The following is a 26,404-nucleotide window of genomic DNA, read 5'->3' as shown; positions in this document are numbered from 1 at the left end:
ATCCCACATCTCGGGATGCCCAGCAGCACCGAGCCCCGGGGGTGTACACAGAATGTGGTGAGGCGGTCCCTGCTGGAGGCCCCTGGCCCTCATTATGGCGCTCTGCTCTGAGGCGAGCCGTCTGAACGGGGAGCATGGAACAGAACCACGGGCAGCAAGAGGCCAGGGGGAGGGGGCACGGGTGCTGGCATCAGAGCCAGAAAGCCCTGGCCTTGAACTTTCACTTTGCCACTTACTGGCTGCTACTTACTGGCTACTTACTTGGGCAATTAATTGAATTCTTCGTGCCTCAGTTTTTCTCATCTGTCAACATGAATAACTATCTTCCTTACAGGGAACCCGGTGAGGAACACGGAGCTAACTCTTTGTCCAGTTACTTTCCAGTCCTTTCCAATACTAACTGCATTGCCCCCTTGGGTCCATTAGGGACCCAATATTCTTATAATAATTTCCCCCTTTTTCTTATGGCAGCATAAACTGGCTTCAGTTTCTTGCATTCAATGGGCTTCCCTGGTGGCGCAGTGGTTGAGAATCTGCCTGCCAATGCAGGGGACACGGGATCGAGCCCTGGTCTGGGAAGATCCCACATGCCTCGGAGCAACTAGGCCCGTGAGCCACAACTACTGAGCTTGCGCGTCTGGAGCCTGTGCTCCGCACAAGAGAGGCCGCGACAGTGAGAGGCCCGCGCACCGTGATGAAGAGTGGCCCCCACTCTCCGCAATTGGAGAAAGCCCTCGCACAGAAACGAAGACCCAACACAGCCATAAATAAATAAATAAATAAATAAATAAATAAATAAATAAATAAATAAATAAATAAATAAAGGAGTTCCTTAAAAAAAAAGAATTCCAATGTTATGCTATTATTATCAACAAACACCAGTTCCTTTGATCTTCCTGGTGTCTAGATACCTCATCATGATAGTTCCTTTACACTTGCCCTTTGAAAAAAAAAAAAAACACTGAACAAAGAACTCCAGATGCAGTCTGACCCACACAAAAAAGAGTGAAACCATTTTCTCTGGGGTTCCATTAATGCAGCCTCAGTTGGCATTTTTTTTTTAAAGCAACACTGCTTATTCACACTGAGCCTTTGGGAATTAGAATCTACCAGATCCTTTTCTTAAAAGCTACTATCAAACCAAGTTCCCTCTATCCTATTAACATTCTGAACTTAATGCAAGATATTAATCCTGATGATTTCAACCCAGCTCAATTTTTAAAAATGTTCTTAAATCTTGGTTTTCCTGCTTTATAAGCTAACCTGTTTTCTCCAGCTTTGTGACCTCCCCACCTTTGATAAGCAGTTCTCCCTCAAGTTAATCTCAAGCCAGTAGTAGACAGGAGACAGCTGGAACCTCGGTCAAGTCTTCCTCCAGATGACGTCATCCACACTCTTAGAAAGCAGGTTTACTCAGCTATGCATCTGCCTAGCTGTGCTATCACCAACCCACGTTACCTGTCTTGGCATAAGGATGTCATTAGAAATTGTCCAGAGACTTCCTGAAACCCAGGCGCCTGCTGTGTGTGCCGTACGTCCTCCTCCTTGCCTCTGTTCCACTGAACCTATTTCTCCAAGTAAAGGGTTCCTTGTTTGGGTGTTTTTCACGCATCATTCTTTAGCTTTCCTGACACACTGCACCAAACATCCCATCCACAGATCTACAGAATCCACTTACATGTAGTTTTTCTGCTTAGTTCTGCCTCCTTCCATTTTTCATAGCTGTCTCTTTAAAGCCGGTGACTACGAGGCTTTTGTGTTTTTTAAAAACATCATCTGGATCGATTAATCATTGCAATTGATCAAAACAACATAAATATATCACAAAATTTGACAAGTATTAAAAATAAAATTTGAAAACATTACTCATTGCTAAATAAGACAGGGAATGGCATCAATTCTACTCTTATTTTTTATCTGTATAGATTAAAGCACTCTCTCCAAAATTTATTCATGTCAATAGGAAAATGGGAATAGGAGTTTTGTTACAGCAATGTCACCTTATTCTGAGTACCTTCTTAGCTAAACGCCATAAATAATCATTTTAAATTTTTAATGATTCATTGTTTGAAAACTTGATTAGGCCAATCTTTCACTTTTTTTTTTTTTAAAGAAAAAGAAACTTGGAAAAAAACCTGCGTTAGAAAAAGATCTGTTACCTAGTCATTAGAGTCCTTCACTCTCTCAACCTTGATACCGCATTCTGAATGGTCCCTTTGCTGGGGTGAGGTACCACTGCAAGATGTAGAATGGGTGAGATGTACGCCTGTGGGTTGTAACAGTGGGCGAAGGGCAGTTGGGAAGGGGAAGGAGGGAGAGAAGCAATTACAGAACGTGAGGAAGCTCCAGCAGACCACGCTGCAGTGCAAGCAGTCTTGCGGCCACACCTATGTCTTTTGCAGCTGTTTCCCTGGAATCCAGGATATGTCTGCTTATCTCCACCTTGGCCATCATTAGTGCTTATGAAAGCCCAGAAGATATGGTCATGTATTTTTAAGGTCCCTATAATTTTTCTGGTTCCAACCAGATTCTTTAGTTACAGAAGAGAACTTTCCCTCAGTTCTCTTTCTATTTGCCTTTCTATTTTCTGAGCAATGAAAAATGTGTCAATAAAGCAAGGAATGGATCTCACAGTCTGCTTCTGGCAGCAGAAATCTCTAGAAGTGAGGCTGGCTCTCCATCACCACTCTGCCTGCCTCTGAGCCAGTATTTCATCTTCGTTCTCGTCATCCATAGATCTTCCTCCTTCCCTCACGTCCTTGGCTTGGTACACAGATACACATCTTTATACACAATGTTGCTTCTCCACCATTTAATTATATCCACTTAAATCCAGAAAAGGCACCCATGCCCTCCATTGCAACAGTTATCCATTCCATCTCATCAAATCAGAAGAGGTGGATGGCTTTCTTCATATTTTACAGAAAGGAAAAGTGAAAGTCAGATTACCCAAGGCACAGAGCAAGCTGTAGAAGACTAGAAACGAAGGCAGGGCCAATTTCATCCCTGTCAAACAAAGATAATGATGGTTTAAGACACCCAAAGGCACAATGTCAACTTGAGGAAGCCTTAAGTGACAACGCACTGAAGGCTGTGTACTGCCTGGAGCTTTTTACTAAGTCCACCTGCATCTTGAAGGCACAGCACAGGGCAGGCTTAGGAAAGTCCCCCAGCATGCAGAGTTGGAAGACAGAATACAAACTCCTAAAGGCCTCTAATAAGTCACGAAAGTTATCAGAAGCCAAAGAATGATGACCAACGTTAACAAATATAAACCAACAGGGGGTGAGAACTTACTGTGTCCCCGATCTTCAGGCCTTCACACTTCCTCTGACCAGGGTAAGATACACCGTCCTGGCAGGTAGCAGTGAAGAAGAGATTAATATCCTCAGGCTGATCCCAGACAGACAGCTCCACTTTAGACCGGATGCTCTGAACAGAGAGAGAAGATGAAGCCAGAACCACTTAGTAAAGGCTGCAGCCAAGATGTCCTCCACACTGGTTCTCTGATGCCCACATGGCTTCCTTTAACTCCGGGATCTCAAGCCAAGGCAAGAGCCAGTGGGCTAGGTTCACTGCCCCTCCCTCATCCCTTTCCCCCTCTCCACACCCACACACCATCTTACTAGCCCTGGCCTGAGGTCTCCCTCTGTGAGCTCAGAGAAGTTGCTAATGGCCCACCTTCCATAGGATAATCTCATCTGCTTCCAGGGGTCATGCTCTGTTCCTGCTCGTCTCTCCAGAGTCACCCCATCCCCACCCTCAGCTTCAGACAGCGCCTCAAATCTTGCCGTGTGCTCTCCAGACGCCGGGCCTTTGCACGTGCCTGGGATAATGTTCCTTTGCTCAGCGGCTCTTCTCTCTCCTCCCCCCGCCCTCCGTCAGCTCCCTATCTTCCTTCCCCATCAGCTCAGCAGGCACCTCAGATGAGGTCCAAATTCATGAGCTCTCAACTACATTCTGAGAGAATAAGACCTTATATGTGGATTATGTTCTCAAGACAACGGATGAAGTAAAAATCAAGCCAAAATTACCCAACAGATTAGAAAAAATAAAAGACTAAAAATATCAAGTGTTGGAAACGAGTTGGAGCAACTGGGTACCTCATACCCTGCTGGTGGGAGCGTGAACTGGTACAACCCTTGAGAAAAACATTAGGCAGTACCTACTAATGCTTAGGTGAACCTTAGACAAGCAATTTATACTTGGATTATATCCAACAGAGATGTGTACTGACCAGAAAACACGTCCGAATGTTCACAGCAACACTGTCTGTAACAGCTAGAAACTGGAATTACCCAAATGCCTATCAACAGAACAGACTTTTTTTTTCTTTTCAAATTATGGTGTGTTCATGTACAATATCATATAGTACAAGAATGAATGAAATATGACTACATGTCACGACATAGATGAATCTCATATCACACAGCCCAAAAGAAGCCAGATGCAAAAGGCATATATATTGTATGATTCTATTTATATTAAATTCAAAAACAGGCAAAACTAGCAGTTACCCCCAAGGGATAGTAGTAGAAAAGGACATAGGGGTTCTGGATGCTAGTAATATTCTGGTTTTTGGCCTGGGTGGTTCTATACTCGGGTGTATTTAGTTTGTAAAAAAAGTCTGTACAATCTTCTGTATGTCTCCAAGTTTAAAAAATTGACACTGAAAATCTCTAAGGAGGATGTACTTTAGAGACAGAGGCCAAATGGAGTAACTGGCTTGTAGTTAGGGCACATCTTACAGAAAGAATTTTTTATACACTAATTACACTCAGAATAGCAGGATGCGCATACTCCGAGAGACACATGGACCCCCCACCCCACCCCAGATTAACTGAGGGCCCTTCAGACTCCCCTCTGCTTCTCAGGTGCACTCCAGGGAACAGGGCGTTGGACGGAATGGCAGGCAGAAGTGCCTCCTGCTCTCATGGGGTTTCTTTTCTTTCTTTTTTTCTTTTTTGCTGAGCATGTAGTGTTAAACTTGAATTAGTTAAATATGCAGTTTTCCCAACACATTCACAGCTTGTTGAAAACACTCTCTGCAAAAAATAGTCTCTCCCTTTGCAACAAATTGTCTAAGTGCTTCTACAACTCTAAAAATACTCTCTCTTAAATCCACTTCCGCTTGTTAGCGCCAGCCTCCACTGGCAGAGGGCTTCGAGAGCGCCACTCAGCACACACAGCTCTCCTGCTGAATGTGGTTAGCTGTTCACAAATCTGTTCTCCCCACTGAGCTGTGAATTTCAAGGACCATATCATATTTCTCTCTAGGACTGAACACAAGCTTTTGCTGAATGGATGGATAGATGGATGGATGGATGTTTTAACAGCAGCTATGGTAGGCAGCTCAGGCCTACTGGAAGAAACTTAATTTTTGAAAGACAAGGTAAATTAAAAATTATATATATTAAATGCAAATAAATGTGAGGATGAGGCAAAACAGTTTATCATTAAAGGGCTAGGTAGGTCGGAGCTATTTAAAAATTACTTGGGATCAGTCTCATGAAATATGAGGGCCCCGTGGCTCACAAACAAGACTTCGGGAGAAAGCATCAGCCCTTCCCATCAAGATCTGCTGAAGCCACCACCTGGAAGCATTAATGGGAAACTCGGTGGAGGGAGAGAGAGCACTGGGGACTGGGACTCCTAGTCAATGAATCAATAACTATAACAGATGGAAACAGAATCCTATATTCTATTCTGGCCGTGAGACTCCCAAGTTTTGTGTTCAGATCTGAAGTTTGTATTATTCCTGATCCCCATGTCGTCTCTGGAATCAGAAACTCTTAAGATGTTAGTGAGGGTGGGAACTGTGGAGATTACTCAGTTCAAACCTCCCATTTTATGGAAGTGGGAACTGAGGCCAAAGAAAGGGCCTTATCCAGGGCCACTCAGCTGCCAGGGGCAGTCAGGACCAGAACCGGGCCTTCTGGGTCTCCCGGCAGTGCTCTCTGTAGTCACCAGACCGGGCCCTCCTTTATTCGGAAACTGGCTCTGATCTTGGAGAGTGCAGATGGTCAGGCTGTATCCTGGTTGAGTCAGTCTCCCCTCAAAGATTATGAGCTCCTGGAGGGCAGGACTGTGTTCTGGTCACTGTTTTATTCCGTGTGGCATGATGCCTGCCACATGTTAGGTGGCATTTATTTGTTGAACAAATGAATGAAATGGATGGAGTACAGGGTATAGCAGAGGATCAAAGCCACAGCCAATGCAGTTCTGATGCATGAAAACTTGTGTGTCATAAGTTAATTATGTGAAATTCAATTAACTCCTACCAATTTGCCTCTGAACATGATTCCTAACTCCTCACCCTAGGACAAGAAGACAATGTCAAGAAGTTTAAAGGCTATTAAATACTTAGGCTAAGTCCCATCTGCAATTGCTTTAAGTCAGGCCAGCTGTGGAGTGGGTGGGAGCAGACTTCATGGCAACAACAAAAAGAGAAACATGTGCTCGGAGAGGAGGCTCTGATGTCACCCTCCACATGCAGCTCTAGTGGTTTCCAGCTCATTCTGTTCTTTCCCACTCTGAAAAGGGACCCCCCCCCATGATTTCTCTCTGAGTCCTACCCCCCTTTGTCAAGGTGACATAATGCTGGTGTTGTGTGTGTGTGTGTGTGTGTGTGTGTGTGTGTGTGTGTGTGTGCGTTTGCACGCACCCAGGGCCCTACCTCCAAGTTCTGGAAGGGAACCTCTCGCCAGCACCCACTGTACAGCAAAGCTCCACGTTGGTGATCTCTCACAGTAAAGAAGTTGGCACAGCAAGAAAAAATGTAGGAATCGAAGCCCAGAGGTGAAGCTTTCACACAGTGAAAGTCAAGAACGACAGACTCGATTCTACGAGACGTTACATTACACGTGCCCTTTCCATTTTGCTCCCTCCCCAGCCTAGAGTCACAGCACGGCCATTTCCGCTGTTACCTGTGCTCTGCTGCAATCCTTTCAGGATGTCCCCACGGACGGTGTGCCAACTCTAAGCGAGGTAGGAGTCAACCTCAAAGCGCAGAGGTGGCAAGGTGACGCAGAGAAACACAAACGGTCCCATGAGAGCTGTGCTTGGACCATGGCCGGGGAGAGGAGCAGGTGAAAGGACAACCAGAGCCCCTGCACGGGCCAAAGCGCACGTGTGTACACACGCGCACGCACACACACACACAGAGGCCTGTGCAGGCCAAAGTGCACATGCACACGTATGTACACACACACACAGAGGCCCGTGCAGGCCAAAGTGCACGTACACACGTACACACGTACACACACACAGGCCCATGCAGGCCAAAGTGCACATGCACACGCATGTACTCCACACACACACACACACACACTGGCCTGTGCAGGCCAAAGTGCACGTGCACACGTGCACACACACACACACACACAGAGGCCTGTGCAGGCCAAAGTGCACATGCACACGTATGTACACACACACACAGAGGCCCGTGCAGGCCAAAGTGCACGTACACACATACACACACACACACACACAGGCCCATGCAGGCCAAAGTGCACGTGCGCACGTACACACACACACACACACACACACACGCCCGTGCAGGTTCAAATCCAGAAGTATGGGCAGCTGAGGCCCAGCCTGGGCCTTCCCGTTTGCCAGAAAGGATGGCAGCCAGAGAACAGGGTGCTAATCAATGTCGAGCACCAACATACCCCCAACGCGGCTTCCACCAACTGGACTTTGCTCTGAATACCTTGCTGTTTCTATATTTAATATATTTCTTAAAATTTCCACTGAAGGAAAGGGCAGAAGTAGGGAGTTACCAAGGGTCCTGACTTCTTAGGGTGATGTACACATTCACTGTCTTGATGTAGTGATGGTTTCACAGGTGTGTACAAGTGTCAAAACTTATCAAAATATACACTTTAAATCTGTACACTGTATTGTTGGTTAATTATCTCTCAATAAATCTGTTTTCATTTTCCAATGAATTTGAATAGTCGTTGTAGATAGTATTCCAGAAACGCCCATTTTAAAGGCTGAATTTCACACGTTCACTCATGAGTCACACGTCTTGTTTCCTAACGTGTTCTCTTACAGACACACCAGTTTAACTCAGAGTCCAGCTACGGTACTACATTCCCAAAGGTCCTCGGGCGGCTCATCCCAGGTTCCAAACGCAGCTCCTGCCTGGAAGAGATCCCTTTCTCTACTCTTCTGGTCCCCGACTCCTCAGCCGCAGAAAGGGCTCCCTGCTCCTCTCCTGACCTCTGCCTAACCCCGGCCCCTGGATTTCCAGTAAGAAAACCAATTTATCTACCATGAATCCTGCTCAGGGCCAGTGCAACGTGCCTCAGAGGGACAGCAGCCCTGAGCGTTTATGAGATCCCGCCCAGGGAACCACCACCACTGTCTCGTGCACCCTGGTCTTCAGAGGACCCACACACGGGTGTGGACGTGCAAACCGCTTGGCCACACAGAACGCTGACTGAGCAGAGCGCCTCTTCCATTTCTGGTGCACACCACACCCTGCCAGTTCTACAGAACTGGGTGCCATGATGCCCTCCTATATTAAAGTCACGAGGAGCAGGGCCCTGGGCCTTTGGCAGGAAACGCTCCCGGGGGAGCCCCAGAGCTCTGTCAGCCACCCAGGGCGTCAGAACTCAGGAGCTGACCTAGGATGGAAATGCCGGGGGGTGGCTCCTCCCCAGAAACCCAGGAGAAATCCGCAGCCCACGCCAAAGCCCAGGATGTGGTCGCCCTTCAGCCATTTCTTCCCCAAGGGCCCTGGCTCGGCAGGAGGCAAGCACTGGTCACTGCACTGTTGAGAGTGGGTCCAGAAGCAGCCCCCTGCTAACCCAGGGGTCTCCAAGTCCCGGGACCCCAGCAGGACAGAGAGAGCAGCCCAGGGTGGGCCTCCGGCTCTCGCACCGACTCCTTTGTGCCATGTCCAGAGCTTAAGGCCCAAGGCATCACGGAGAAGGGTGGCCCTCGGGACGGGGGTGACACTGGGTGGGCCCAGCCCCCCGCCGACACACACTCTTCTCAGACTCTCTCAGCATGTTACGCTTCCACTCACTGTGGGAATCTGAAAACCACCAAGTGTAGTTAACCTGGAAATCTGGTCTCACTGGGTTCTGAGGTGGCCACTGGATGCGATGAGGATTAAAGGTCAGAGATCAGAAAAGAGGATGTTAGCATGTGGGGAATAAGTTAGGAAAGGAGAAGGAAGTCTAGTTTCTCGCAACAGGAAGTTCCCGGAGCGAGAGGGATCAGAGCCTGTGTGAGAGGAAGAGGATTCTTAGCTGCACAGAAGGTGGAGGGGGGAGGAGGACGGAACACCAGGCACAAACCCTCACTGCTGCCCACTCACCGCCTTCAGGACACTGAGGCTCCAGGAGACCAGCTGAGGGCTGGGAACCCCCAAGCTCTGCGTCCCCCGTGGCGAGGGCACTACCTACAGCTCCTGGTCTAGCCGAGCAGTAACGCTAAATAAGGCTGCATCAGTAAGGTCACGAATTCAACTGGAAAGGCAGAGCTCCAAATACATATATGTAAATCAGTGGGAAAGTTAGATGGTTTTTCTAACACACGTGATGTCAGAGTGGTTAACCACATTCCCAGGTTAGCCCACATGTCTACTCTACGTAAGTTCAGGACTAACAGCACTCCTTAAACTACATTTCCTCTATGTAGAACTTTAACAGGAAGATGCACTCTGAATTCCAATTTGGGAATTACCAGGCCTCATGAGGGGCTGGGTGGGCACTGGAGGCCTTGCAGGGAGGGGATAGCTGAGGGCACATACTTCCCAGCACAAGAAACCGTGCTTGTCGTTTTCCCGAGAAAAGGTAGGCCTGAGTCAAATACCTCCTGGGTGTTAGAAATTGAGAGAAAGGAGGGTAGGAAGGAGAAAGGTTTGGGAATTATGGGCGACTGGCTTGGGATGTGGCAGTGACTGCTAAACTACATCCTTAAGTGCTGTACTTAGCAGAGCAGAGCCAAGTTAACAGGGCGGGTTACAAAAGCACAGAATTTAACAGGCCCACTCAGGTTTCCTCTGAGAGGACCTGATTACAATCAGACCCTAAGTGTGCAGACTCATTCTAGTCTGCAGGTCTATGTGGAGCTCCAGAAGCCTGGGGGATTTCAGTCCTGCCCGCTGGGAGGCGAAGTCAGTGTGTGTGCTTCTCACTTCTCACCGCGGGGAACACAGAGGCCTGAGTCCACCTGAGTCCACACCAGCTCCCGGAGCCTCAGTGGGAGAGGGTGGGGGAGGAAACCAGTGACTTACGTTGTATGCATTGATAATCAGTTGAATTATATTTTTGGAGTCTCCGTGTAATATCTCCACCGTCGTTCCAGGTATCAGGGCTGTAAAATTCTTGGGGGGAAAAAAAGAAAACAAATGAGCCCATTTTGCCCTTCCACACTGTCAAAGAGTGAACATTGCCCTACTGAGCTAGAACAGTCAGGGCCCCCAGCACTGATTCTGCCACTCTCTCACACCATAAACTAGAGAAGATGCCACAAGCAGAGGTAAGAAGAACTGGCACAAGGGAATGGAGTTGTTGCGGTCAGCTGTGGAATCTCGATTCTTGAAGGTCTGAGTGGAAAGGGCCTGACAAGATCTGTTCCTGAAGTATAATGCCATGCTTCTTAGAGACCCCTCCTCTCTGGCATGTAATGCACAACTCTCTGGAATTCCATCCTCTAAGGTCAATATATTCTTGATGTTCTTGCCCTCTCTCCCCTAGACTACATAGGTATTCCCAGGTTCAGTTCAAGGATGCCCTCGACCTGTCCAGCAGGAGTGAAAGGGGAAACTTTTCTAAGCGTCTCGAATACAGCCTCTTTCCCTAGGAGGGAAATGAATGTGAATGGTGCCTTCCCAAGGAGGTCTGGTATCTCTGGGTGAAGTCTTTGGCAAAGCAGGCAGCTTTGATGTGGCTGCCTTTCCTCTTTCACTTGTACGAAGGCCTGAGTATGTCACTTACTAAAGTGACAGAAATAGCTAGAAACACCCAACACCCTCAGCCTGCCTTGGACTGGATATGCCTCCCGAGTGAGAGGTCCTTGGTTCTGAGCAAGACTGGCTTAAGCCAAGGTGGGTCTCTTCCCTCCTGAAGCATCCAGTAGCATTCTCAGTACAGTCTGTGCAATTGATCTGTCTAAAAATGGTATTTGTAAATGGATATGTTCTATCCTGCTATCTTCACTAAACAATCTCCTCCCCTTGTTTTCATCTTCTAAAATTGATTCAGACTAAAAGAAGATAAAGAACTCAAGAAGGTGTAAGTGGCATTTTATCAATGATTATCTCAGGCAGGAGCAGTAGAAACACACCAGCAGAAAAGGGTTCTTTTGGATATTTAAGAGCAGTAAAGAGAGGCGACGGGGTTGGCTGTTCTAGAGGTGGGGATTAATTTCTCATAACCTCTCAGTTCAAAAGATGTCAGAGGTGAGCTGGGCTTCACACTTGGCTCACACGAACACTCCTTGAGCAGTCTGGAGGACAGTTCTAGGGAAAGGCAACTTGCCTGTGATCGTGGGAAAGAGCACATTCACGAGGGAAATGTGTAATGGTGGCCCATGGGATGACCTGGGAAGAGTCCCTCTTAGACAGGACAGACTCCCACACATACTGCTCTGTTCACTCAAGACACATATTGTTTTCTTCGGAAATTCCTGTCCCAAACTAACCCACTGGTCCCCCGTACTCTGCAGGAAGGCATAAAAACTCTGGACTGTGGAACTGGTGATGTAGCCTGCCTAGATGCCTAGTTTTCCTTCTGTACAGTTTCATTTTATATCATCCTTCCCTATTCCCTGGGTGTTTCCATTTCATCATCTGAAAAACTATTTCCAAAGTTTTTCTCATAACCAAATTAGAAACCATATGCTTAACTTCCTTGGTACGTACTGCTATATGAATGCTTAAGAGCTTCCTTAATACTATTATTTTCCGCTAGATCAGGACGGGGCTATATTCCACCCTCCCCTGGATCTCCGCCCACATAGAGCAGGGCTGTTAACACTCCTCACCCGGCCCCCCCACACACTTCACCTGACCCCACATTCCAATCTCCCATTCATCTCAGGGTCAGCAGGGCCCCCAGACTCAGGCCATCAGCCTCCCTCACTCCCTCCAGGTGTACCTTGTAGAGCATATAATGGTTCTTCGTCACTGCAAAGATGAGGTTGATGTTGTTTTCTGCCAACTTCTCTCCAAGCAAGGCAAGGGATGGATAGTCCTAGGGCCAAGGCAAAAGTCAAGGTTGTAACATTTCTCGCGGGCTGACACACGAGCACGTGGCTCCAGCGTGCGCTCAGTAACTCATCACTTGCCACGACAAGCATCCTCCCCTGGCAGCGCCTTAATAACCACGCCCCATCGGCAGCTCCTTACTGAGAAACTGTAGGGGAGATTCTCCAGGAAAGGACCCTCTGGCACCTACTAGACTAGACTCACTCCTCCTACCCCTCCAACCCAGAATAGAGAAGTGATGAGTGGAGGCTTCCCACACTTGGTCCGTGTTTCCATCCCTTCAGCAGGAATGGGGCAGAGGGGGGAAGTCCCCAAAAGGAGAGCCACCACGTCCGACCACCTACCATCAACACCTGTTATCTTCCCTCTCTTCCCTAAGACTTATCTTCCTGATCTCCTTGCCCTATTTTTCCTCTTCCTATGCCCAATGTTGGGCCTGCCAATGTCCCCTACAGGTTCTGCTCAGTCCTCTCATGGCTCAGAACGGGCAGAAGAGGCTGCTGATATCTGGACGAAAAGCTGGGCTATGGCGGGGGAGGGGTGCGGGGCAAGAGGGAGGAAGGACACCTCGAGGCAGCTTAGCAAAGTCCGGAAGGATTTTAAGGGCTCATGATGGATGCAGGGGTCCTCGTCGGTGAGTTCTACAGTTACCAGGTTGTATAGTTAGGAGTTCTTTTTCCAGACTCCATTACTCTTGACCACCTCTTAAAACTGGAGAAAATGGGCTAGTCCAGCAAGAATTAGAAAGAATTTCTCTCTAGCCAGACACCAGAATGGATTTGGGAAGGAAGAGGGTGTAGATTTTGGGAGGAAGAAATTGTACAGCAAATGTGGAAGAATCTTAATTGTTGGGTCTGGTTGATAGTTAGGTAGAGTTCACTTCACTGGCCTAGTGTATGTTTGAAATTCTGCCTAAGTTCTGTTTAATCGCATGGTCCCAGTGACAGACCACTGGGAGCGAAAGGTCCTTGGGGCTTCTCATCCCGTGTAGGACACCTGCCACCCCACCCCTGACACTGATGGAACTCAGGGCCTCGGGAAACCCATTTCTAGAAGTCAGGAAGTCTTGTCTTCGCTGGTCTTGCCCCATAACTTCTATCCCAGGTTTTGGCTCTGCTGGAATACAGTCCTCTCCCTCGTGCAAAATCACCTCTCCCCTTTGAGATCCATCCTGTCTCGCCAGGTCACCTCTTCCCGCGACTAAACACTCCCCGTGTGGGTGCACAACAGCAGAAAGATGAACCAGCTACAGAAATCCCTGAGAAATGTTCTAAGTTAATGACGAGGAGGAGTTCTGGAAGCCCAGTTGGAGAAGATGGAGTAGAGACCCAGTCCCAAGAATGGGGCGGAAAGTCGGTGAGTAGAGGTCCAGAGGAAGGTGGCAAAGGCCGGTGAGGCCTCGGGGTGGCGGGAGCGGTGCTGGGGTCCCCGGTCCTCACCATCTGGTTGGAGGCAGTGTACTCGTTGGCCTCATTCAGGTGGCACTGGCCGTCGTGAGGCTGCACCAGGCCCCCCAGCTTTCCGTCCAGCGCGATGTGGGGCACGTCGTCCGTTGTGAACACCAGCAAGTGCAGTGCGTCCTTTCGCCAGCCAATCTTCTCCTGAGGGGCAGAGGTTGATGGGTGTTAGGCCTTCCTGGCTGCCACCCAAGCCTGCCCTGGGGCATCCTGCCCCTCCAGGCTCTGTACCTGACAGCCACTCCCCTTGGATGCCTCCCTTTTAGCCTCCCCTATAGTTCCTTTCACAAAGCAGCCTTTAGCCCCCCAACCTCCCTTCAACACACTCGGCTGGCTGCCCTTGTCTAACATGACTGGTAAGTGACCACTTCAGTCCCCCAATTAGACACAAATCACTCAGAGTGTTCAAATGACCAACAGACAGATCTGTCTTTGGAGGATTTGAGAAAACCTGCCATCTTTCTGGTAGAAGTAAACCACTCCAATCATGAATTGAACTACTCTGGTAGTTAAGGTCAATCAGATTAGCTCTTTTCTCCCTTTACTGCTTCACTGTATGGAATGTATCCACTCTTCAGACAGAGGCACGGCTCAATACGAGCTATCTTGCAAGGGAAGGACTCTATTTTTCATATTTAGACAGTGTGGCCCCGATACTACACAAAACACTCCCAGTCATTACTATTAGGAGCAGCTAGACCCTGATACAGGGCAACAAAAACTGGGAGAGGGTTGCCTTCATACCAGTAGTGAAAGAGCATCCCAAAATACGTGGGTAGCAGGATGAATACAGGAAGGGTTTAAACACTGCTGAGTTATCTACACATGTACACTTGACACTGAAATAGGAGACTGGATTCACAGACTTTACAAGTTAAAAGCTATCACCTTACAGCAGATAAGGGATTGAGGGTATCATCCTCTCTTTCTTATTGCCACAATGATGGATAAAACAGCCTTCAAGAGCTATGATATTTTCTCATTTGCTCCAAAAGCAGCATGGAAATAAGTCACAAAAAGTCAGCGTAACACAAGGAAGAAAAGGCAGTTTGAAAGGAAGCCAGGGAGGACTGAAAGCCAGGAGGCCAGCTGTGAGCAAAGAATTCACCTTTGGGGAATCAGTTTCCCAGACTCTCAACGTTCATCCAACAGACAATTAGTGACTTCCTACCACACGCAGTCCCCATGGAAGGCACTGGGTCTAAGAAACAGCCTGTTCCAGACCTCAAAAAGCTTGCAGTCAAGTGGAAACACAACTTTAACGTATCACAATAAGCATGCTGATGAAGGTAAATACACTTTTAATGGAAACCCGGGGAGGAGGAGAGAAGGCTTCCCAGGGCAGAGGAAACGTCAGCTGAGCTGAAGGTGAGGAGGACCGTTCAAGGAAACTGGAAGAAGAAATGACAGAGGGGCTCCTCTAGGCGCGAGTAAAGGCACAATGATGAGGCCGGGCACGTTTTCAGAACCCAGAGGAAGCAACCTAGAAGGTCCCTTACAGAGATGCATTCTAAGCTGTGACAAAACTAATTTACAGTATTAGACGTGGAGATAAGTGGATCCCCTTGGAGGCAGGACTGGGTCCCTTGCGAGGGGGTGTTAATAACTGAAATATATGGAAAGACAATGAAAACTCATCAAATAATTTTGAAAAACAACAACAAAGCTGGGGGATTCATTACCTAAGGCCAAGACTTATTATAAAGCTACAATAATTGAGACAGTGTAGTACTGACAAAAGGATAGACACATAGACCAGTGGAACAGGATAGAAACCAGAAATAGACCCACACATACGGTCAATTCAATAGAAGGTATTGGAATAATTAGACATCCATATGAAAAAAAAAATGAACCTCAACCCACAGCTTTCACTGTATACAAAAATGAACTCAAAGTGGATCATAGATCTAAAACTATAAAGCATCCGAAGGAAACAAAGGAGAAAAGCTTTGTGACCTTGGTATAGGCAAAGATTTCTTGGATGATTCACAGGATAAAAATTTGATGAATTAGACTTTGTCAAATTAAAAACATCTGCTCTTTGAAAGATACCACTGAGAAAATGAAATGACAAGGCACAGATTGGGAGAAAATGTTTGCAAAAAATAAAAATCTGACAAAGGACTTGTATCCAGAATGTATAAAGAACTCTCATAGGCCAATAACAACACAAACAACTGAATTTTAAAAGCTAGAGACTTGAATAGACATTTTACCAAAGAAGAGATATGAATGGAAATAAGCACATGAAAGGATCCTCAACAACATTAGTCATTAAGAAAGTGCACAGGGCTTCCCTGGTGGCGCAGTGGTTAAGAATCCGCCTGCCAATGCAGGGGACACAGGTTCAAGCCCTGGTCTCGGAAGATCCCACATGCCATGGAGCACCTAAGCCTGTGCGCCAGAGCTACTGAGCCTGTGCTCTAGAGCCCACGAGCCACAACTACTGAGCCCATGTGCCACATCTACTGAAGCCCCCACGCTCTAGAGCCCATGCTCTGCAACAAGAGAAGCCACCGCAATGAGAAGCCCGCACACGGCAACGAAGAGTAGCCCCTGCTCACCGCAACTAGAGAAAGCCCACGCACAGCAATGACGACCCAATGCGGCCAAAAATAATAAATTAATTAATTAAAAAGAAAAGAAAAAGTGCACATTAAATTCACAATGAGATGCCATTAGATAGCTATGCCAATGGCAAAAAAAAAAAAAAAAAAAATCAGCCCTGAAAATACCAAGTGCTGGAAAGAATGTGGAACAATCAGAACTCTCATAAATTGCTAGTGAGAATACAAAATGTTTTGGCAACTCTGGAAAACAGTTTGGCATATTCTTATAAAGTTAAATATACAGTGACCATCAACTCAGCAATCCCACTCTTTGGTATTTATCCACGAGAAATGAAAACTTATGCTCACATAAAAACTACTATGCAAATATTTATATAACAGCGATTCGTGATCACTAAAATTTAGAAACAACCCAAATGTCCGTCAGGTGGTGAATACACAGACATACTGTAGTACATCTCTACAATGGAATACTACTCAGCAATAAAAAGGAACAAACTGCTGATACACACAACTCGGATGAATCTCCAAAGCACTAGGTTAAGTGAAAAAAGCCTGACTCAAAAGGCAACTGACTGCCTAACTCCATTCAGAAGATACTCACGGAAAGACAAAAATATAGGGACAGAAAACAGATTGGTGGTTGCCAAAGGCTGAGTGCAAAGGGAGAGGTCAACAACAGACGGGCGTTGGGAAGCTTTCCGAGGTGACAGAAATTACCTATATCTTTTCTTTTCATTTCGTTTCTTCATCTATATCTTAATTGTGGGTGCGGCTCTAAGACGTTATACCTAAGAAGGGTGAATTTTACTCTATGTAAATCATCCCTCAATACACCTCACTTTAAAAAACCCTTAAAGAAGTGGATACATCTTTTGACTCGATGATTCTACTGCAGGAGACTCGATCTGCAAGAAGTACTCTGAAGTACGCACGGCAGTATTTTTACTAATAGTGACAAAACAGGAAAGAGGTGACTACCCTACCCGAATACGGGAACGGTTAAGTAAACTGAGATTTCTCCTTTCCACCATTAGAAATTATGTTCATAAAAACTATGAAATTATGTGTAAACGTGTAATATAAAGTGAAAAACAAAGAATACGGTACTGTAATTACAGTGTGATTACAAACTATGTAAGAAACAGGCATCACTCTCCACTAAAAAGAGAACAGAGATTGAAACAAAATATACCACAATGATGTTGGGATTGAGATTAGAGGCAGTATCTTTTTTTTTTTTTTTCCATTTTTTTTCCCCAAACTATCTTTAATAAGTGCTACTTTTAAAAGCCTAGGCTTGGAATGCTGGCTCTGTCATTTAACTTTTTCAGCCTCCTTTTCTTCCAAGCCAGCTTCTCAAGGGGCATGTAGGAACCTAAGGAGGGTGACAGCAAGCAGACAGAATAACGTGGAACTTGGAAGCTTGCAGGTGGGCATGGGAGCTTTTTGTCACTACCAACTACCTGTGTACCTTTGACCACAATTATTTAACATCTCAACGTTTTTTCTTGTTAGTAAGACAGGAATAATACTACTTAACATTTACTGTTCACCTCCACTACTCCATCACATCTTCACTGCAACCCTTATGAAGGAGGTAATATATTGTCATCTTGCAGATGAGGGCCCTGGTGTTCAGAGACGTTAAGTCACTAGCCCAAGGTCACTGAACCAGTAAGGACCAGAGAAGTCAGATTCAGATGACCTGCCTCTTATCCGCAAAGCTAACTACCCAATCACATAGGGAGAGCCGAGGGTGTGTAATAATTGAGATAGTTCATCAAAGTACCTGGCAAGCTCTCAACTAATGACTGCTGATCCAGGATAAATGTTTGTTGAATTGGAAGACTGCATCTGAAACAGAAATAGCTCCACAAATGGAGAGTAGCATGGCTTAATAATATTAATTCTGTCTTCTCTGAAGTGGACTCTTGTTATGTAAGTGACGTTAACAAACTTGGCCCAGAGGTCGGGCTGCACAGAATGACATGCTTATTCATTCACCCAGGCTTTTGGGCTTGGAGATTTTACAAGCACTGACTCCACAGAGAATTTACAATAGAAATAATTTTCCTACTGTCTGCTTGGACTATTTTGAAGCCTGAAGTTCTGTATCCACGTTTGGGGCAGAGATCAGTAGTGGGAAAGCGGATTTTTTTTTTTAAAGGAATAACTACAAAATGGAGTGTGGCATGGGGGCCAGCATACGAGAGCTTTGGCACAGACAAGGCTGAGTTCAAAGGTTTGCTTTACGAGACCCTAAGTCGGTCACTTCATCTCTCTCAGCCTCAGTTTCTTCCTCTGGAAAATGAAGATAATCCTACTTTGCAGGGTTGATGCTAGGTTAACAAGTATTTAGTACATAAGACACACTAAAAAAGGGGTCTATAGTTACTACTCTCAGACTAGTAATAACTTTTACATTCCTTCTCGTCTCCTTTTGCTTCTTGATGTGTGGGGCTCCACGGTCACTACAGGGACCATGAAGACTTGCATACCGAAAAGTTTAAAAGCTTTGTATTAATTAAAACCACAGTGAGATTCTACCACACACCTAATAGAATGGCTAAAAATTAAAAAGACTGGCCACATAAGCACTGAGGAAGATATGGAGGAAACGGAACTGGCAGACACTGCCCATAGGGTTGCAAAATGATACATGTACTTTGGAAAACAGTTTAGCAATTTCTTAAAAAGTTAAACACCAGGGACTTCCCTCGTGGCACAGTGGTTAAGAATCCGCCTGCCAATGCAGGGGAGACAGGCTTGGGCCCTGGTCCGGGAAGATCCCACATGCTGCGGAGCAACTAAGCCCGTGTGCCACAACTACTGAGCCTGTGCTCTAGAGCCTGCGAGCCACAACTACTGAGACCACGCGCCTAGAGCCCATGCTCCGCAACAAGAGAAGCCACTGCAGTGAGAAGCCCATGCACCGCAACGAAGAGTAGCCCCCGCTCGCCACAACTAGAGAAAGCCCACGTGCAGCAACAAAGACCCAAGGCAGCCATACATACATACGTACATAAATAAATAAATAAATAGTTAAACACTACCATATGACCCAGCCATGCCACTCTTAGGGATTGACCCATGAGAAATAAAAGCATACACCCACACAAAGACTTGAACACATTTATAGCAGCTCCGTTTATAATAGGCAAAAACTACCAAATATCCAAAACAACCCAGATACCCATCTGCAGGTGGATGAATAAACTGTGGTGTATCCACACAAGGGAATACTACTCAGTAACAAAAGGAGTGATCACTCCTTAGCACAGATGTCACTTAATAGCACAGATGAATCTCAAAACAGTTGTTCTGAGTGAAATAAGCCAGGCCAAAAAGAGTATATACTGGATTTCTAAAGTTTTAACAAACGCCAACTCATGTGGAGTGACAGAAAGCAAAGTAGTGGCTGCCTGGGGAAAGAGGGCAGGAGACGCAGGAGGGAGAAATGACAAAGGAGCACAAATACTCTTTTTTGGGGGGAGAAGGATATATGTTCGTCATCTTGATTACGGTGAATATTTATCTCACGGGTATGTATAAATGTCAATATCTGTCAAGTTGTACACATTCAATATGTGTAGTTTATTATACATCGATCATACCTCAGTAAAGTTTTTTTAAACGAAGGCTTGGTGTGCTCAGAAAGTCATTCAAATATAGTAAATTAGATGACCAGACTGAATGTCAATACTGTGCTGGGAATACCAGTTATGCATATCCCTTTGTTTGGTGGCAGTGCCCACAGAGCAGCTGGGAGTGTGGGCTCGGATGAATGGCAAACCTCAGTTCATGCCCACATCTTCCCTCGGCTTGTCTTTGTGACACTGGGCATGTTAGTTAATCTTTCCCAGCCCCAGCTTCTCAGCTATAAGATAGAGATAATAATAGTATTGATAGAATGGGGTTGTTGAGAGGATTAAACAAAATGATACACAAGGAGCACACCCAGCTTAGTACCTGCATGTAGTAAACAGTCAAGAACCGACAGTGATTTTCCTCAGTATTTCCATGGAGCTGAAAATCTGTGACTTAAATCCAGAAACACATAATCTTATTTTTGGATTGTAGGGTTATGGGTGATGTTTATTTCCTTTCTGCTCTCTGCATTTTCTAAATTTTTAGATTGAATATATTCTCTTTTTATACAAAACTATTTTAAGAGAAAAAAAGACAGACTTGCTTAGCTAAACTTTTCTCCAAGTCTCTGGGTAAAAACAAGATTTTTAAAAGCCAATCTCCTCAAACATGACAGAGGTCAGCCCTCAGATGAAAATATCACGGGTGGGTGGGACAGAAATGCGTTGGACTCCAAAGCCAGAAATCCAGCATCTGGCCAAGTCTGCAGTTTACCTGCCTTCTCTTCAGTCAAATCTGCATCAAATCCACCACAAGGTCTGTTCCAGCTTCCCACCTCCCAGTTCCCATGCGCTCAGGTGAGCAACGGACACAGGTAACAGGACTCGCCTCGTCTATTCCAGGCGCTCAGTGTCTGGTCCCACAGCCCTGGTATGCCTCTCCGTCATAAATAAACAGGCATCCCCCTGGCCTCTCCTCTGGTCTTAATGCTCTCAAGGAAGGAGTGCTCTCCCTCCCCAAGGAAACGCAGCCCCCAAATCCCACCCTCTCCGGAGCAACGTTCCATCAGTCAATTTCCTCTGCGTCCTTTCCTTGTGCCTAAAGATACGCTCACGACCCACTTCTAATAAACACTCTGTTTTTGACCCAACATCTCTCATCACCTGCCTCTACGACTAGCAGACTGGCTGCCTCTATTTCCTCTCCCCAGCTCCGTGTAACCCAACGTCTCCACACGCCCCTACCGTCTCTCTCACCGGCGGCTCCCAGTCCCCCGCCTCCTGCCCCCACATGCACAGTGGTTCTCTGCCCCAGCTGCACGTAAGGTCCTCAAGGGAGCTTCGACGATGCTAACGCCCGGCGGTTCTGATGTGACCTGCAGCCCAGCCACCGGGGCTTCTAAAGCTCCTGGGAGAGCCGACTGTGGTGCCAAGGTTGAGAACCTCGAAGCTCGCACTGAGGTCCTGCTGCCAGCCCCGCAGCCATCCTCTGGCCTTGCTCTCCGGCCTCTCTGCTGCCGACCAGGGCCTCCTTCGAGCCCTCCTGCCCTTGGCTTCCTGGACACCGCACCGTCCAACACCCCCGTCCCCTCTGGCTGCTCGCGGATTCCACCTCCTCTCCCGGCACTGGATGAGGTCAAAGGTAACACTGTCCCCGAGGAGATTTACCCAAGTTCCATGCATCTGCTTGGACAGCTCGCAATTAATTACCTCTCCCACTTGATCTCCTTCCTGAGCTTTAGTCCCAGGTCTGGACCAAAAGCCAGACATGTCTGTCGTCACCCAAAACTCAACTTCTCCAAAGTTGATGCACCATCTTCCCCTCCAGGCTTCCCCATTGCTGACAAAGGGACCATCAAATGTCTTATCTAGAAAACTTAGAATTATCTTTTTCATCCTACTTCCCTGGTCCCACAGCAACACCCGTCCAGTCCCGAACTGTCCATTCTGTCTTAGAGTCCACTCCCATGACCTGTGTCGAGCCAGAGCCTTTGGGCAATGCTACACGTCTTACCCTCCTTTCCCTAAGCCCACTCCGGGTGAGCAGGCAAGGCCCAAGGCTCACCCCTCTCCCAGCCACCAGCCTGCCTTCTGCCACCCGAGGGTGATGTGTTCTGTGACCCACGTTTACTCCCGCTGTTCCAGGCGAATCACACATGTGTGCAGGAGACCGTGCTATGTGAAAAGCAGCCATCCGCAGACTCTGGACACACGTGTCAGAAGTAATGAGCGGTGGGGGGAGCTGCCGCCAAGCCCAGAACCTCGTGACTCCGTCCACTCCCAGGAGGCAAAGCCTCTGGTTTTGTACGGGCCACCAGTCCAATCTGCGCTGGGGCCAGAGATGACTTTCTCCAGTTGGAAGCTCAGTGGAGAACTTACCAAACTCTGCTCTGTCCACAGAAAGCAGCAGAGATCTGGAGCTGAGAGAAGAGAGGAAGGGGTGTAGGGCCCAGAATAACAAAGAGCACTGCACCTGGCACATACTTGGCACTCAGTGAGGAATGAGTAGTAAGTGGATACGTGAACAAGATCAGGATTGGGTAACAAAAATCCTCCCTCACAATGTCTAGAAGTCCTCAATCACATCACTCCCAATTCCACCAACTATTTAATATGCTTTGGAATCCACCAGACATCTTCTTTTAATCATACAAATATGGGAAGCAGTAAGGGGCTAACTTAAGTGAAAATATTTCATCAAATCACCTGTCATGCACTGAGATCTGAGAAAACTAATGGGAATTGCAGAAAGGGTGGCAGCAGGGCCCTGGGGATCATCCAACACAAGCTGCAGAAGGGTGGAGGAGGGGAGAGGGGCCAGGGCAGTCAGTGGGATGGTTATTGGAGGCCCTGGGCAGCCAGGCCTGGAAGTCAGCCTGGGGGACCTGGGACCCTGAAATGGCAAAGAGGGAACAGTAGTCCATGAAAAGGGGAAGCAGAATGGAGGTGGAAGACCAGGCCTTACAAGCTTTGAGAAAATAAATATAAACTGGCTCCTCCCAAGAGTGAAGACAGACTTGCTGGCTTGTTCACCTCAACATGTGGCCCCAGAGAGAGTGAAATAATGGCTAGGGAGTAAGGATGTCATTTCCCTGTTTGAGGACATGAAGCTCCAGCCTGTGCAGCAATTTGGTTTCTGGGGGTGGAACGAGTCACACGCGAGGGGCTACACGGTCTGACAAAGAGGAAGGTCACTCAAAGGCTGCCATCCTCCCCCGCCCACCTCCAGACTGCCCCCGGGTGCCCCTGAGCTGCCCCACCGCACCTGGACTTTCACCCACTTGGTAAGGTGGCTCCATGGGGAAGCCATCGGGAGTGGAAAGCTTTTCTGGGCACCAGCTCCAGGCAAGCTGAGCTTGGCACACAAAACGAGTGTGCACGGCAGAGTTCACGGTCATGGTGGCCAAATACAAATGTAGCTTAAGAGGGTGGCAGTGACGACCAGACAGGCTAGAAGGAGCCACTACAGAACAAAAGCACCGGTGGGTTACTGGGCAGAAAAGCTGCCTCAGAGGAAATAAGTAGCACCTGAAGTTTGGAAAGAACCTCCGAGGTTGGCTCATCCACGTTCCACCCGTGCAGGGATCTTTCATCTGGCACCTCCTCCGCATGGGCCTGGGGTCCCCACTCTGACTCACCGCCGCATCTGGCAGCCCACTCCACAGCTGAGCAGAGGTCTTCGCTAGAAATTTCTCCCTTGCCTTGAACTCAAACCTGCTTCCCCGTGGCTACCCTAGTTCACCCCCTGGAACAGCCCTCTTCTGTAGTGATGTCTGAGGTTAGGCGACACGCTTCTTCCTGTGGTGTCTCTCGTCTTGGTTAACCTTTAACCACTCCTCAGAGGTGTGGTTCCCAGCCCACCACCATCCACTCACCCCTCTCAGCTCTCTAGCTATCAGCGTCTGCCTTAAACACAGCCCCAGAGGCAGATGCAGGTCCCTGGATGTGGTCTGGCTGCAGAGGCAGGCAGGGCTGGGACTGCGGCCTGCAGGTCCTGCAGCGCACGGCCTGTGTTTGGCAGCTGAATCTTCCGACAGGCTCACAGAAGCCGGTGGGTCCCAATATCCATGTCCTAGTGACTTGCTTATACACAGGGACCACGGCAGAGCATGACAAGCCTGAGAGGGAGGCTCAGGGATGCCCTGTGGGAGGGTGCACGGGAGGGCCTGGAACACCGATTCCTGGGAACCTGAGAAAAGCTGACGCCCCACCCAGCGGCCTTAGAGGACACGGGTGGTGGGGCCCACCCGAATACAGCCTGGCTCGTTTGCCTCGGCTTGCTTGTTCCGAGACAAGGCCCGCAATACTCTCTCTGGTAAACAGTGTTCAATACAGGGGAGGCCTAGGTCAGGATGCCGTTTCAGCGAGGACAGAAACACTAGCTTTAAATGATGGGGTTCTCTGTTCTCGATGTCAGTCTAAGTTAAGTAAAATCGATGGCCACCCAGACACCTGGGTCCTCCAGCCGGGTGTCAACATAGCCCATGGGCCTCAGCTGTCACTGAAGAGTCGCCAGCCACATGCTCCCTCACTGCTGAAAAGGACACGCCATCTGAAAAAGTGTCTTCACAGCGCTATGTGGGAGAGCTGAAGAGCAGAACCCATGGTTCCGAGACGCCGTGAATTATGAATGAAAAGGGGGTTATCAGTGTTCCCGCGTCACAGATGGGGAAGCCAAGGGCAAAGACAAGCAGGCTCACTCAAAGGGCTAGCCTCCAGCAGCGCGCCGACCTTGGGACAGTACCCGTGGTCTCCCTAGAAAACCCGGAGGCTGCCAGAGCCATGTTATAACTGCTTCTGATAAACAGGAAACTCTTAGCTCCAGAGAACAGCGGCATGTGCAGCTGTCTTTCCCGGGACAGAGTCAGTCCTGGCTCTACCACTGGCAAACTGGGTCACGTGGGAAATCGAAATGGTTCCTTAGAGGAGGACTTTGCCCTCTTTGGAAGCACACCCCTCCCACTTCTCCACTCCTGTGTGGCCACAAAAGACGGCAGGTTATCTAAGGTCAAGGTTGAGAACGCCCATCTCTGGAGCCGGGAAGGTGGGTACAGTTCCATCTCTGGCTCTGTCATTTCCAGCTGTAAGACCTTCAGGAAGTTACTCAACCTTTCTAGGGTTGTTTCCTTATCAAAAGCGGACAGTACAACCACCTTCAAAGGATTAAGTAAAACAAGCCCCATGAGGTGCTTGGCATAGAGCTTGGCTCTCACAAAGCATGCAGCCAGTGGTAATCAACAGCGTCATCAGCACCAGAGCCTCAGGGCAAACACGGGGAGGCAGAGAGACCAAGGTGACCCTTGAAGGGGAAGAACACTGTGATTCAACCACTGGGTTCTACCAGGACCAGACCTTCTACAGTGTCTGTGTACTCCGCTGGTACCTTAGATTGTCGTATAGGCATCTGTTGTCCGACTGCAGTGATCTCACAGGGACTGGAGCTGTGGCTCAGTCATCTGTGCAAGCCTCACAGCAGCTAGGGGGGCATCTTGCAGACGATAAGTGCCCAACAAATTTCCAGAAGTCAAAACTAAAACACTCTGTACATTGACCTTTCAGGCAAGCACAGAGAGAGAACAGGTTTGGGGGAAGAAATGAGGAAGGAAAGGGGGCTGACCTGACTAGCCAAGGGGCAGACCCTACAGCAGATCTGAGCTTGGGGACTAAGGAGTCTTGAGATTCCTACAATGCACTTAAGGAAAAATAAGGCTGAATTCTTTCTGTGATTCACTTCCCCAATCATGTGGGTGTCACTTTGTAACAGTAAACACGTTCTCACCAGTAGTTTGTTTCTCCTGTTTCCGTCCATGCTTTGCAATGAAAAATCTTTTTAAAAAAATCTGTCCGTGGTTCAACTTAAGAAGGGCAAAAATGTCATATTCCTTTCCTTAGGGGAAAGAAATCTCGGCCCATGACTCACGATTTAGACATTCATCTAGAGCCTAAGCCCTAACAACATGCAGTAGAACATGTCTGACATAGACTCTACGCAAGTCCAATCTGAACTAAAGAAAAACGTTTGTATACATGAGGCTGAACCATATGAGTTTTCTATTTTTGTAGGAGAAACTATCAATGGTCAAATCTTAAATTTCATTGACAGTCACATGTCCATAATTTCACATGGTTCCAGTTAATGTTTACAAATGAGTTGTTCTATTTCTTTTCTAGTGGATCTGAAAGCTCAAATCAAATCCGTGAGGATGGGGACTTTTTCTCATCTTTTTTAAATTTTCTTCACCATACCTGCCACTGAGCACTTACTGGGCACACAATAAACATTCCTGAGTTGGAAAGCAGAACCAGCAGCTGTGAGCGGGGGCAGTGACGCCTACAGCACAGCTCACGGGCAGAAGGCAGAACAAGGACACGCCCCTCCAGGGACTAAAACAGTCGAGTGATTTAAAAGTACACAATAAACCACGACCACGTGCAAAACAGAAAGCCAGGGAGAACCCTTACCACCTCCGACAAAAGCACTGCCCGGGCACGGGCGGGGCACCTGCATGCCCACCCACAGCCCCACAGCCTCCGTGGGCTACAGGGAAATCCAATACT

At 47.7% G+C, this 26,404-nt stretch overlaps 1 protein-coding gene across 2 annotated transcripts in view; it reads right to left on the bottom strand.

Annotated features, from left to right (window-relative positions):
- ITGB5 (integrin subunit beta 5) overlaps positions 1–26,404 on the bottom strand; it is a 111,448-nt gene that overhangs the window by 37,530 nt on the left and 47,514 nt on the right. For both annotated transcript variants that reach the window (XM_082458553.1, XM_082458552.1), the window contains exons 6-9: positions 13,666–13,827; positions 12,117–12,212; positions 10,253–10,342; positions 3,298–3,432 (exon numbers count right to left, since the gene is read on the bottom strand). In XM_082458553.1, the coding sequence (XP_082314679.1) occupies positions 3,298–3,432; positions 10,253–10,342; positions 12,117–12,212; positions 13,666–13,827 (483 nt within the window). The remainder of the gene's footprint in view (positions 1–3,297; positions 3,433–10,252; positions 10,343–12,116; positions 12,213–13,665; positions 13,828–26,404) is intronic.

The sequence above is a fragment of the Balaenoptera physalus genome, assembly GCF_965194825.1.
Source record: "Balaenoptera physalus genome assembly, chromosome: 4".
Taxonomy (NCBI): Eukaryota; Metazoa; Chordata; class Mammalia; order Artiodactyla; family Balaenopteridae; genus Balaenoptera; species Balaenoptera physalus.
This window is presented reverse-complemented; position numbering and strand designations above follow the sequence as displayed.